Here is a 13,726-nt window from a genome sequence, read left to right on the forward strand (position 1 = left end):
ACTCGAGCCCAGTATGACCATGCAATTTCCTGCGGTAAGAATTAATATAAATATGGAAGTCACGGAAAGAAAAATGTAGATGCTTTTGATAGGACTGTTACAATTTGCACTACATATTTGTACTACTGTTGTAGAAAAGATTTTAAGAAGCAAATTTCGGTTTAACAAAATTTTAAGCAAGAACAGTTTTACTTTATTTTAAATATATTAATGATTGAACTGTTTTAGCGATATACATAATTTTTTATGAAACCTACAACTTTCAAAATGTTTACATTTTTGTTTCCCTTAAAAAAATAAAGCAGGTTCTTGAAAATGTGAAGGAACTTTGACAAAAGCCGCTGTTATCTTTTCACCGCAATATTATAGTGAAATATCAAATTTTCTTTCATGTACCTAATGAGACTGAAAAAATAAATACGAGGCAAGAGTTTGAATATAAAAAAATACATGATTCCGACACTTGTTTAGATCAATCAATTTCTTAGAGATGCACCAGACGATACGTAATATGCATTTATTTTTTGTATTGCAATTTTACAGATGTTGAGCATTTCGCAAAATAATAACCAATAGATTGGAAAATATTAATTAAAAAATATGCAGGCAAAATTGTGCTTTAAGAAAATTTTTGTATAAATAGAGGAACTTGACAAAATCAAATCATAAGTTGTTTGAGTGGCATCCATAGCCAACATGAATTACTTCGTAGTTTGTTCCTTATTGGTTATCTACATGGTAAGTAAAAATTTGCCTAATATTTATCTGTTATAAAACCACTAATACATTATTATACTCGTATTCGTAGACCTATTTCTGTACAAGTACAAAATCTTCGCTTTAATAAAGATTTATTTGAATTTTGTTCTTCTGACTAATTCAAATTCTGATTTTAATCAAATGCAGGAAAAATCAGAACACACTTATTAAGTTTTAACAAATTTTTGAAAAGGCTTTGGTGATGTTTGTTTTTAAAAATATTGTCACGTCACTATCTTTGACATTCTTCAAAATAGGTACTAATTTTTTTGGGGGAAATTGAAGGAAAAACCCAAGAACCCAACAAACCCATAAAATTTAAATAATACCCTTTACAAGTTTGTAAAATAAAGACTCAGTTCTGATGATGTAAACAAGTATTACAAATTTATTAAATTCGATGTTTTCTTGCTGCCATTTTTTCTTTAATAGAATTCGTTACATGATTGGAAATCTCTTCCTTTGGTAATGTCTACAGGGTGTTCTGTTTTAACTGGTTATTAATTGGAATTACTGATTTTCAAGATACTATGTGTCATTTTCCCTATGTATGTCTGTTAAACTATCAAATTATTGTCCTTTTCACTACCAATCAGTGACGAACGTGATGACAAATGCAATATTATAATTTTCCACGTTGCAGACTGGAACCTGCTTCCGTCCAGTGGCGTGCCAATCATCTGACGCTTCAGGTGGTGGATATGGCTCAGCTGGCAACGATGGAAGCGGCTACAGCGGGGGAACGAACGAAAATACAGCCTCAGGTACTGTCGGTGGAGTCGGAAGGGTACTAGGCTCATTGGGCATGTCTTCTAGGTCTTCTGGTGAATCTGGAACAAGCGGAAGCAACGGCGCTCAGGGTGGTGGCTCGGGCACTGCTCACACCGACTAGTAACATACCTACTCGAGTATATTTAACTGTTAGGTACCGTTAATTATTAGGAAATCCAAACGTCAAGGAATTTGACGTTTGTAGGTTGAAAAGTGCACCCATTGTTGTATATTTAGTGTCCCTTTACGAAATAAACCAAATTGTTGCTTGTTAAATTACTTAAAACAGAGTTTCTTCAAAAATCTTTCCAACTTTCTGGATAGCCTTTAGTTCTAGTATTTTGCAGCTAAGTGATAAAAAAAGACTTACTTTGTCGACTGAAAATTTAACGAAAATTCTGATGACAGTTTTTGAAAAAATATGTTTGTGTTCTTTCACTGTCTTTCATTGTACACAAACTGTTAGTTATCTGGGTAGACGTTCAGACACATGGTTCGGTGGTTCCGCAGATTATGCCTTGGTGGATATCGCCTGTTAGATTCGAATTATGGGTGAGAATTTTGTCGCTACCATATTTTAGAAATTATATTTGCTCTAAGATTACCACAAGAAAATTACGACAAATTTAAACCTAGACAATTTACTACTATATGCATCATGTAAATGTTCGAAATAATCGATTTTCGCTGTTTGCTGCAACTAATTGGTTTGTCGGAGAATAAATTGTTCAAAAAAATAAAAACAAATATTTTTCGGGCTACAATCTTGTAGCAAACGCCTCCCTTCGATTTTTTTCCAGGTGGAAGTCGAAGTAGTCCAATTATCCAAGCGTGCCGCGGTGTCGTCCGAACTACCGATTCCAATCAGTAGCGTGATCGGGGTGACCTTTGCGTGAGTCCTTTTCGAACAAAATGCGGTTCTCGCAGGATGAATTGCTTATGAAGACACCTGTCCGTCAGGCTTTGGCAGGCCGGAGATTGAGTGATTGGGGGGTGGAATGGGGTGGCGTGTCTAATAAGAATATTTCTAGTGTTTTTTTTTCGATTGACGCAAATGTGGATTACGTAGTTTTCTTGAGCTGTGGAAAATTCGGAAGAGTGCGATTGAAGCGTCTGAATTAAGTGGAAATTTTCTGGAGGGCTGTCAGTTAAAGTAGTATCCATGTTCTTTATTATTCTGGATGGATTTAACGAACAACAAACTTAGGCAACGCGTCTGAGGAAATTTAAATATCAGTTTAAAATGTAATTAAAATATAAACATGTGCTCATTAGACAATGAAAACGTTAAATGTTCTCATGTAAAAAAATTCTAAATGACTATTCTTCATTTTATGATTATGATTATTTATAATTATACAAGAGTAGCAATAATATTTTAGGAATTGAAAATAGTTATTTTTTTCTTAGTAATTAGGAAACTACCTACATTTTTCCGAACTGTACATATACAGGGTCGGAAAGTCCCCATGGTTTATCGGCCGTTACGTATGAGCGATAAAGAAAGTCATAGAAATCCGTGAGATAGAGAAAGATGGCTTATTTGTGGAAGGGCGAAATGGGCGGTGACTATTAGGCGCCTTCATTATAGCCATCTTTCTCTATCGAACGGATTTCTATGACTTTCTTTATTGCTCTCACGTAACGGCCGATGAACCATGGGGACTTTCCGACCCTGTATAATTTAAAATTAAAGAAAAAACTTTTATGTGGGTACCTAATTGTGTATCAAATGTCCATAACTTTGTTAACCGAGATTTAAAAATAGTTATTTACACCATAAAGGAGGTAAGAGTAAGGCAATAGAGTCCGAGACTGGTAAATTTTACTTAACTGCTGCGTGGTGTATAACATTTTATCTGCTCGCACAGTTCTTTATGGTTCATGAAATTTTATTTTTTGACATTTCTTAATCAATTCATTTTGATATTATTCGAAATCTTGCAGAGTCGCCTTGGTTGTTTGGACTTTGTCGTTTCTAAGGCGTTTATAAACAAAGCTACATAAAAGTTGCATTTTTGCTGGTTTTGAATTATTATTTCTAAATGAGTGATTTTCAAATAGAAAGTGCAGCAAATGCTGCCTGCGAACTTCTATTGCCCGAGAAGTCGAAAGTGCATACGGACGAGCTTATAGAAATTTTAAAGAATGGCGCCTGAACTAAAATACTGGTGTTTCTGAAATGTCACTACTAGCATATTTCATGGAGAAGGTCAAGAACTTTAAAGCCACCGGCGAGTTTGTGGAGTGAATACTCAATGATTAAGTCAACTATTTTCATAGAGGAGAACGTGGATATATCAAAATATCCAAAGCTGAGAGCATTTTTGAAACGTATATACACCTAAATAGTCAAACGTTTTTACAAGAGAAAAAGTCAACGAGATTGTAGTTTTTGAAACTAGAACATCCTGAAACATATACAGACCATTCAGTCCGAAGAACATCGGCAACGTTACTGGCTAATATAGGAGTTGATGTATTAGCAATCAAGAGACATGGTGGGTGGAAATCAGCCACAATTGGAAATGGAGCGGTCAAATCATTTTCAAAAAAATGTGACAATTAGTAAATGCGAGGAGAATAATTATCCAGATTTTATAAATGTTACAACATTTTGCAATGTTGAAAGATGGGTTCGAGAAACAGGCAAGTAACACTCGAGAACGTGCTATTGCAATCAGGGCACAAGATGAAGAACTTATTTTGAATACAATTGAAGATGACCCACATATTAGTACTAGAATTCTAACTCGACAAATTGGTGTACCGCAAATTTCTATGCACCAAGTGATCAGACGTAATCTACTACACCCATATCAAATCCAAAAAGTACAAGAATTGTTGTTGTGGTTAAACGAGTGAATTTCTGTCGGTTTATCGAGGCATTAATTTTCAAAAGAAAATTATCTTTATTGTAACTCCTTGACATTTCCAATGCGATTTAAAATAAATGTTTGGTGGTGTTTCGATTGATCGGTGTTTTTGATTGATATTCAATTGGTCCAGTTATTTTACAGAATCGACTAAATGGCAACTTATTTAGAATTTCTCCAAAACGCTCTCCCGGATCTATTTGATGAGGTGCCACTACAACTCAGACTGGAAGTACTGGAACATTGGTTTATGCATGATGGAGCACCCCCTCATTTTAGTAATATTGTTAGAGACTTTTCAAACCATCACCAGTATCCAAATAAATGGACGAAGAAAAAATTTATGCCCGAGAGAAAACGGTGATCATTTTGAACAATTTCTATAACTTATCAGTGCAAATTGTATGTTGTTTCTGTTTAAGTTGTTTGTTTTGTTTTCTATTAAATTTTTCTTATTCTAACTTTTTTGTTGAAAACGACAAAGTTTTTGAAAAATAACAAGAGTACGAAAAGTTTTAGAATTAAATTCCTCATAAAATAAAGTAATAATTTTTTAAGTCCGCCAATAGGTTAAAAAATTCATTCACATTTTAATGGTGCATCATCCCTGTACTCTGTATATTGATTAATATATTTCTGCATATCAATGATTTAAAATAAAATTGACATCACATTTTTAAAAAGTTTGTTCAAGTCTTCATTTTGACTTGTGTTTGTAGAAAGAAAAAAGTAAATTAAAAAAGGGTGGGAAATAAAAGAACAAAAGAGATTTTTATAGAATGTGATTTATTAATGGGACACATAATATTAACAATATACACTAATATATTCGGATGGCTTTTTTACAGCAATTATAGTTTTGTACAAATAGTTTGTACGACAACTAGGCATATCCTGACGCCCCGAAGCAACACCCGCCTCTGGAAGGGCAATATATTACAAACAAAAAACTTCGATCGGGGAAAATGTCCCTCGGGAGGTCAGCAGTTTAACATATAATGTTTTCTGTTTAGGTATATACAAGCGTACGCTACTTTATACATTTATTTCATAAATAGTAAAATATTTATATTTATAAATTAAAAGGTGTACATTCCTTGGCACTTAGTAAAAATTTAAAAAGTAAAATTACACGGGGGAGGGACCTTTAGATAGAGGTTTAAATAAAATAATGAATGCCGGGGGATATTTACAGATAGTTTCATTATTTTATATAAAATGTCTATGATATAAAGCATCTTTTTGTATTTACAGGTTTTTTTGTTACAAATATCCTAGACCGCGAACAAATAACATGAATACGAAAAACATAAACGTAAATTGCACATATTTTAACATAGACTTAATTTTAACAAAAGTACGTGCCAAAGTGTCTAGCACAAATACAGATCACAAAACGAGTGTTTAACTTTTCATTTTTAAAAATAGAACAGCTACTTCGGCCGCTGGGCCGATGAAATGTCAATAAAAAAGACTGGGTATTTGTTTGTTGGTCACAACCGGGTTTTGGACCAGGATTAATTCATCTAAATGATGGGTAAAGTATGCCTTAGTACGGGAATACAAATGTTGCAACTGTTTGATCTTTAACTCGGGACTAAATCAACGAATTTACATTCGTAGATTTGTGTAGGTACAGTATTGATTATTTTAAAAGGCCATTTTGTAGCTTGTGGCGTAAATTCAATGTAACATTCTACAAAATAAATAAAAGACTTTCTTGTATACATTATTACTTAATTTTTTGTTTATTTTATATTACTGTGACTTTGAAAAGGAGTTATATTCAAACATGAAATAATCTCTAGCGTGTTTAATTAGAAAAACAATATTTTTTTTGTCACATTTTTTAAGAACACTAAATTTACTTTATATCATATAAAAAGGCCTAGTTTATAGCTATTTTTTCCCTAAATTTAATATTTAGGCAGTTGAATTCTTAGTCAAGTGTGTAAAAGTAACTGATTAATGAAACATCATATATTCTTCACGAAGTTCAGAAATAAATATAGGAATAAATAGTGAGGTTAAGTTCATGTGTTTACTTCAGTGTGTTTTTATAAAGAGTGACACTGAAACTGGTAAAGTAAGTTTAACTGTACATACTTCGAAGATTTAACTGAACTATATTTCGAATATTTAACTGAATTGTCCTGAACTGTAATTCGAAGATTTAATTGAACTGTTGTATTTCGAAGATTTAACTAAACATCCCGAGGATTTAACTGAACATCCCGTTCAAAGATTTAACTGAACTGTATTGCGAATATTTAACTGAACTGTATTTCGAATATTTAACTGAACTGTACATATTTCGAAGATTTAACTGAACTGTATTTCGAAGATTTAACTGAACATCCTGTTCGAAGATTTAACTGAACTGTATACATTTATTCACTTATTTTTACTTTTTGCGTACATTGACACACGACTTGCACTAAGAAAAGGAATCAAGGAAGTTCAAAAATAAATATGGGAATAAATAGTGAGGTTAAGTTCATGTGTTTACTTCATTGTGTTTTTATAAAGAGTGACACTGGAACTGGCAAAGTAAGATTACAATTTTTTTTCATGTTATTTAATTAAAAAATAACAGTTTTCAACTTATTTTTATTTAGTGCAAATAAGCTCAGCAAAAAAAAAATTAAAAAGGAGTAGAAAAATTTCCAAATTTTTTTAGTGATGAATTCATGAAGAATTCGTGAATTTATTTCTTATCAAGTCCATCACCAGCTACGCATACTTGCGTTGCCAAACAGCTACAACACGGTCATTTAAAATAAGCAATGCTGTACCCACAAGCACGGATATATTCATAAGCATTTAGAATTATTACTTTAAAAGTTGCAACACTCTCGTGGCTTCTCTCATTTCGGTGCACTTCTCCTGTCCCAAATTCAGCAACATCAATAAATAAAGTTTAAAACGTTACGTCTATCACTTAAAGTTATATATACAGGGTTGGTTACTCTCTGGCGCGCTTGGCCAGAGCCTTTGCCAGCTACCAAACGAGACCCTCGCTGAGCTGCTGCGGGTTGTCGGAGAAGTTGCCCGGCGACATGAACTCCGGGCTGCCGCCCCGACCGCCCCCGTTGCCCTGCATCATGTCGGGGCCGGGGCCCTGTTGGGGCATGAACTGACCCTGCTCGTTGGGCATGCCGCCGAACTCGCCGCCCATCGGCATGGGGCCGCCGTGGTCCATAGGTCCACCTGGAAAAAAACAATCGGTTGAAATAGGATTCGAAGATTTAACTGAACTGTATTTCGAATAATTAACTGAATTATCCTGAACTGTATTTCGAAGATTGAATTAAACTGTTGTATTTCGAAGATTTAACTGAACACTCCGAAGATCTAACTGAACATCCCATTCAAAGATTTAAGTGAACTGTACATATTTCGAAGATTTAACTGAACTGTATTTCGAATACTTAACTGAACTGTATTTCGAAGATTTAATTAAACTGTTGTATTTCGTAGACTTGATTAATTAAATTGTTGTATTTCGAAGATTTAACTAAACTGTACTTATTTCGATGATTTAACTGAACTGTACTGAACCATAATTCGAAGATTTAATTGAACTGTTGTATTTTGAAAATTTGACTGAACATCCCGAGGATTTAAGTGAACATCCCGATCAAAGATTTAACTGAATTGTGCATATTTCGAAGATTTAACTGAATTTTATATCTAATATTTAACTGAATTGTCCTGAACCGTATTTCGAAGATTTAATCGATCTGTTGTATTTCGAAGATTTAACTGAACTGTACTGAACTGTATTTCGAAGATTTAAGTGAAACTGTATTTCAAATATTTAACTGAACTGTATACATTTATTCACTTATTTTTATTTTTTGGGTACATTGTTACACGACTTACACGAAGAAAATAAATTTGATCCTGATAATTTGGATCCTGCTGATAGACCTACCTCCTTGACCGAAAGGCATGCCTCCTTGGCCTCCGGGGCCGCCTCCCGGGTGGTGTCCGGGGAAGAAGGGGCCGTCGTGGGGGTGGAAAGGGGGACCGCCGTAGCCAAATTCGAATTTTCCATCGGCGAAGTAAGGAAAACCAGGTGGTCCGTCCTCCAGACCGCCCGGTGACAGGTTCATGGGGAATCCCCGCATCTTCCTTGATCCTCCGAAAAACGGCCCCCTGCCCATTGACGTCAGCTGCTTTAGGCGCCTTTCTTTCGACCGTTTGTTTTGAAACCAGACCTGAAAATAGAATGAAATATTGAAAATTATGCAGGTTCGTGGTGGAAAATACAAAAAATATGAATGTAGGTAAAACACATCGGCGCCAAACATGTAAAAAATAATAAAAGTCAAAACATTTTTAAGATGGAAGACTGTATCTATTCTTAGATATGTTTAGATTATATAGCAAACAATGAGAAGTCAGTATGCCATAGGTGCGTCATATTCATGGCACGCTGATGAGGATTAATAAGTCTGAAACTGATCTACATATGTCTGGTGTATTCGGCCGACAAAGCTGCATTTAATGATATTACTGGTGTAGTTCAATACTAGGCGGGCCATATATTCCGTAGAGTAGTTTTTTTCTTGCAATATTATCACTTAAAACTTATTAAAATATTGCCTCACTACAAGAGCCTTAGGCGGTGGCGAAGTATTTTAGCAGTAATTATTCAGTGACATGTACATGTCTGCCTTTGATATGAAGCTTCGCATCGATCAATTTATTCAGTACGTATCTAGCGGCACCCTAATGCCTGCCCTGTCGGCCTGGTGTGCCGATGACAATCCAGGTTCTTTGCTGAGGGACGTTGGCCGTATTTCATTGTCTTTTGTGCGTGTTGAGTGAGTTTGAAGCTTCGCTCGATCGAGTGACTGGTACGTGTTTTTATGGCAGTCAGTAGTATTGTGCATCATGAGTATAGAGCGACACACGGTTTGATCACGGATTTAACCAATTTTTGCTACTACACCATGTATTATTTATTTGATTGTCGCCACAAAGTTTCCGATGTCTAATCATCATTTAAAACTTATCAAAATATTGCGCCATTACTAACTGCTTTTTCATGGCATGCTTTGATGTTTTATTAATCTTTTTGGCGTTTTTTCTAATAAGCCATACGAATACAAACCAAATGCTACTTTTTGCCTGTTGTGAAACAGTATCAAGCACGTTTATTACTTCGCGATATTCCCATTTGTTTTTCTTTCAATTCAAAATGGGTGTTCTTTATGTCTATCGGGTTAGGAAGGTTCTAGCGAGGAGGACCGGATTTACGGTAATGTGTAATTTATTGTAATGCGAAGTGTACGCCGTTGAAAAACGAAATACTAACACACGGCGATACTCGTATTATACGGGAATTCATGGCCTTCTTGAGTTTTGAGGCGGCCGTCATAAACAACTCACTCGAGCCGTAAAACCCAATGGCGGTACTTTTTCAGATATATAAATATTATTTTTAATATGTATTTTACGACTTTATAAATATTTTATATTTTTATACATTCAGGTGTTAAGATTTCTGTAGTTTACGGTCGGGGCCGTTCAAAGCTCTTAAAAATATAAACGTCAAATTTTTATCTGACGATTCCCGTGTGGATTCTTTCTTCCATCATTGTCTTTTTTCGGGGCTTCGGCACTGCTCGTTTTTTACGACGATTTCATGTTTTTTTATAGATAAATCATAGCAATAATACCGGGGATAAAGGGTTCTATAAAGCTGGTTCTAGACTGTATATTTTGCACGTTAAATCACTTGTAAAATATGACCTTTTTATGGGTCTGTCTTGGGAGGAAGTCTACCGAAAATGACCATAAAATGTGCCATAAACAATTTTTTAGATAAAAACGTAAGATCCAAGAAACCGTATTAAGGTGTCAAACGCCAAATACCCAGAAATGGTCAAGTCAAAATTAACATTACAATTTTTTTATGAAAATTTGAAATAAATAATCACACAATTATTATGAAAGGCATTTACTTACATATTTAACTTCGAGAGGAGAGGATGCAGTAATAACAGCCATTTTCAATAATTAAACTTGTTGTGAACCTCTGGAATAATCCTCTATAATAGAGGTAAATAGTCGTCGCAGATGGCGCATCGTCTGCATCGGTTCTACTTTTGTTTTCGATAAATTAATGGTCATATGGAACCGCTGATGAAAACTGTGAGCTCTCGAAGGAGTCAGAGGCTCCAAAAATGTTTCTTCACATTATTGTGATAAGTCAGTAAGTTATTAAAAAAATATCTTACGGAAAACCCTGAGGGGGATATGTGCCATCTTTATAAACCTACGCAGTACTCTTTAAAAAGTTGCAATTTGATTGGCAGAAATTGGGTCCAGACTACTGATGTATACTCTAGCTTAGAACGAATAAGAGTAATGTGCAGCAATCGTAGGGCAGAAATGTTGACAAAGCCTTTGGAATTATGATGATACTCATGTTCTTGAATGCAAAGGATGGATCAAATGCCACTCCAGGTCTTTTATGTAATCAGGTCTACGTAGTGTTATATTATCTATTTTATAATCAAATAGAACAGAATTTTTTCTCATGGCAATGTCGTTCATAAATAAAACAAAGTAAAGATCCGAGTATAGAACCTTGAGGCACGCTAGATATTTGATGAAACCTGTGAGACTTAAAACCACGACATCGGGCAAATTGATACCTATTTTGTAAATACGACTGAAAAAGTTGCAATAGTGAGTTAGACACACCAAACCAATATAGTTTGTTTTTACAATAAGATGTTGTGGTAGAGTATGTCAAAAGCCTTAGTCTATCTAGAGATCATGGACCAGTTTTATCTTGTCAAGTTTTTCACTGATAAATTGAGTTTTCTGGACAAGGTTAGTAACTGTAGATTTGACTTTAATAAAGTCAATTAAAGTTTCTAAATTAGTGAGCAAAAATTCAACCCATTTCCATCATCGTTTGATATTTACATTTGAAAATATTCTACATCCAGGTTGTCTCCAATTCGAGTATTTCTGTTGGTATTCTCTTGGTGCCGCTAGTGCTCTCCCATTACAAAATCCATCCACAAAATGAATATCTATTAAAATTATTATTAAAATTCTGCATTTTATCTTTAGATTTTATTCAATATCCAATACAGCACCGTAAAGTGAAAGCAAAGCAGTATTCATGTAATCCTTTTCCATTCTTGGGATTATGTAATAAAACTTTAAAATCGATTTTTCTCGAAAACGAAGCATTTTATCGAAGTAAATCAAGAGTACTTTTTTTAAATTGAAAATATTGACATGCAAAAAATTGGGGGTGCATTTTACCCCCTGCCTGAGGCACCCCTGACTAAAGGGGGGCGTAGCTCCATTAGGAAGCATTTTTCGACCCTTGTTTATAGGAAAAATATAATCTGGTAAAAAGGATTTTGAATTTAGTAAAATAGCACATTACCAGTCAAAATGCGAAAAACAATATTTCTTAAATGTTTGTTCCTATTTACGCTCAAATCCTTTTGTCCTTGTATCGGGAATTTGTTTATAAACATTTGAATGTGTGCATTGTTGATAGGCGAGCGGTTCACCCCTAAAAAGATGCTTCTAAATGAAGGTAACCGACTAAATTTTTAAAACAAAATCCTACAGCATGAAACTTTTTTTATTTTATAGTGTATTTTTCTGATAATTTACATATTTTTTTTTATATTTCTCGGCGTGGTCAGTCAATTGTTATAAACAAAAAAGTTGTAAAAAAAATTACTCACCGAATGGCTTTGAAAACAGTTTATTGTAAAATGGACCAAAATAAACACTTTTTGTTCTTTGACATTCGAAAAATGCTTCGTTTCCGAGATATTTACAATTTAATGTGAAAAAAGTGACGAAATCGACAAACTGTCGGAATTTTTTTCTTTTTCTCAAAAAGTACTGTACAGAGGCTTAATTCTAAAAAAAGCATAATAATCGGCAGATCTACTTTAAGATATATTTTTTGGTATAGGTTAATTATTTTATTGAAGGTCTAAAGCGAGTAAAAAAAAACAGTTTTTTAAAGAAAATCATGATAAACATACGCATCAAAATGGCGGCGTCAGTGGCGCTACGTCGCGCGCGAAATTCAAATTTTCTTTTTACAATATCTTGGACTAGATTATATTTACAGTAAACATAATGTTATTAGGATATTTTTAATCGATATATAACAATAACATTTAATGATTCAATCGGCTAATGCGGATATAACCATAATTTTTCCTACATTTATAATAATTAAATATAATTTTTATAATTATATTCATGCGTTTTTTAATGCAAAAATTATTATTTATGATTAGAATTATATTACCATTAATGTTATCCAATAACTTTTCGAGACCGCTAGGTCAATTATTATTATTAGGTTAATTTTACGATTTAAAAAGCTTATTTAGTTTAGTTTTGGTATAAGTCAATTTTAGCCATTTATAAAATCAAAAATCGAATATTCAAATTTTACTAATTACTTGCAAAAACCTGACTCCGGCTACAAAACCAAACAAAATGATCTTTTGAACATTTGTACTGTTAACATGTATCGATTAAAAAAATCATAATAATGTTTATTGTAAATATAATCTAATCCAAGATATTGTAAAAAGCAAATTTAAATTTGAAGTGTTATCATAATTTTCTTTAAGACTTTTTTTTACTCGCTTTAGACCTCCAATAAAATGATTGACCAATACCAAATAAATATATCTTAAAGTAGAAAATCTGCCGATTATTATTATGCTTTTTTTAGAATTAAAATATGTTTAGTAGTTTTTGAGAAAAAAATTCCGAAAGTATGTCGATTTCGTCACTTTTTTCATAACTGTAAGTATCTCGGAACCGAAGCATTTTTCGAATTTTTGTCAAAGAACAAAAAGTATTTAAAAAAGTTTCTGCTGTAGGTTTTTGTTTTAAAAATTTAGTCGGTTCATGCCTTTTCCTTAGGGGTGAACCGCTCGCCTATTATGGATGTTGACTAGGCAAAAAACAAAAACACAGATGCAGATGTATACAGGGTGTCCCGTAAAGTATGTTACAAACTTTGGGTGGTGATAGTACATAAAAAAATATGACTAAAAACTCTAATAAACATAACCTCTTAAACGCACCGTTTTGAAGTTATAGGCCTTAAAAGGTGCAACTACAAAAGTAGTTTTTGTGACGTAACTCTTTGTTGGAAAAAGAAAACATAATGAAATTTTCAGGGACTAGTCAGCTTTAGGAAGCCAATAAATAATGTGGATATTAATAAAATTGAGAAAGCGGAAGGGTGTTTTTTTATCACCCTGTATCCTATTTTTGGCCAAAAAAAGTTTTTCTGC

The 13,726-nt window shown here is 33.7% G+C and overlaps 2 protein-coding genes across 2 annotated transcripts in view; one reads left to right on the top strand and one right to left on the bottom strand.

The window, feature by feature from the left end:
• Positions 1 to 684: 684 nt before the first annotated feature.
• On the top strand, positions 685 to 1,810 carry LOC108903860 (keratin, type I cytoskeletal 9-like). Its single transcript, XM_018706179.1, has 2 exons — positions 685 to 738; positions 1,403 to 1,810. Exons 1-2 carry the CDS (start codon positions 697 to 699, stop codon positions 1,649 to 1,651), a joined length of 291 nt encoding a protein of 96 aa, XP_018561695.1. The 5' UTR covers positions 685 to 696; the 3' UTR covers positions 1,652 to 1,810.
• A 5,431-nt stretch (positions 1,811 to 7,241) lies between these two features.
• The window catches only part of LOC108903848 (LIM/homeobox protein Lhx5-like), a gene marked incomplete at its 5' end in the record, with an annotated part of 176,921 nt that continues 170,436 nt past the window's right edge, over positions 7,242 to 13,726 (bottom strand). The window contains 2 exons of the mRNA XM_018706165.1: positions 7,242 to 7,616; positions 8,344 to 8,629. Coding sequence (XP_018561681.1) covers positions 7,408 to 7,616; positions 8,344 to 8,629 — 495 coding nt within the window. The remainder of the gene's footprint in view (positions 7,617 to 8,343; positions 8,630 to 13,726) is intronic.

The sequence above is a fragment of the Anoplophora glabripennis genome, unplaced genomic scaffold, assembly GCF_000390285.2.
Source record: "Anoplophora glabripennis isolate ALB-LARVAE unplaced genomic scaffold, Agla_2.0 scaffold49, whole genome shotgun sequence".
NCBI lineage: Eukaryota > Metazoa > Arthropoda > Insecta > Coleoptera > Cerambycidae > Anoplophora > Anoplophora glabripennis.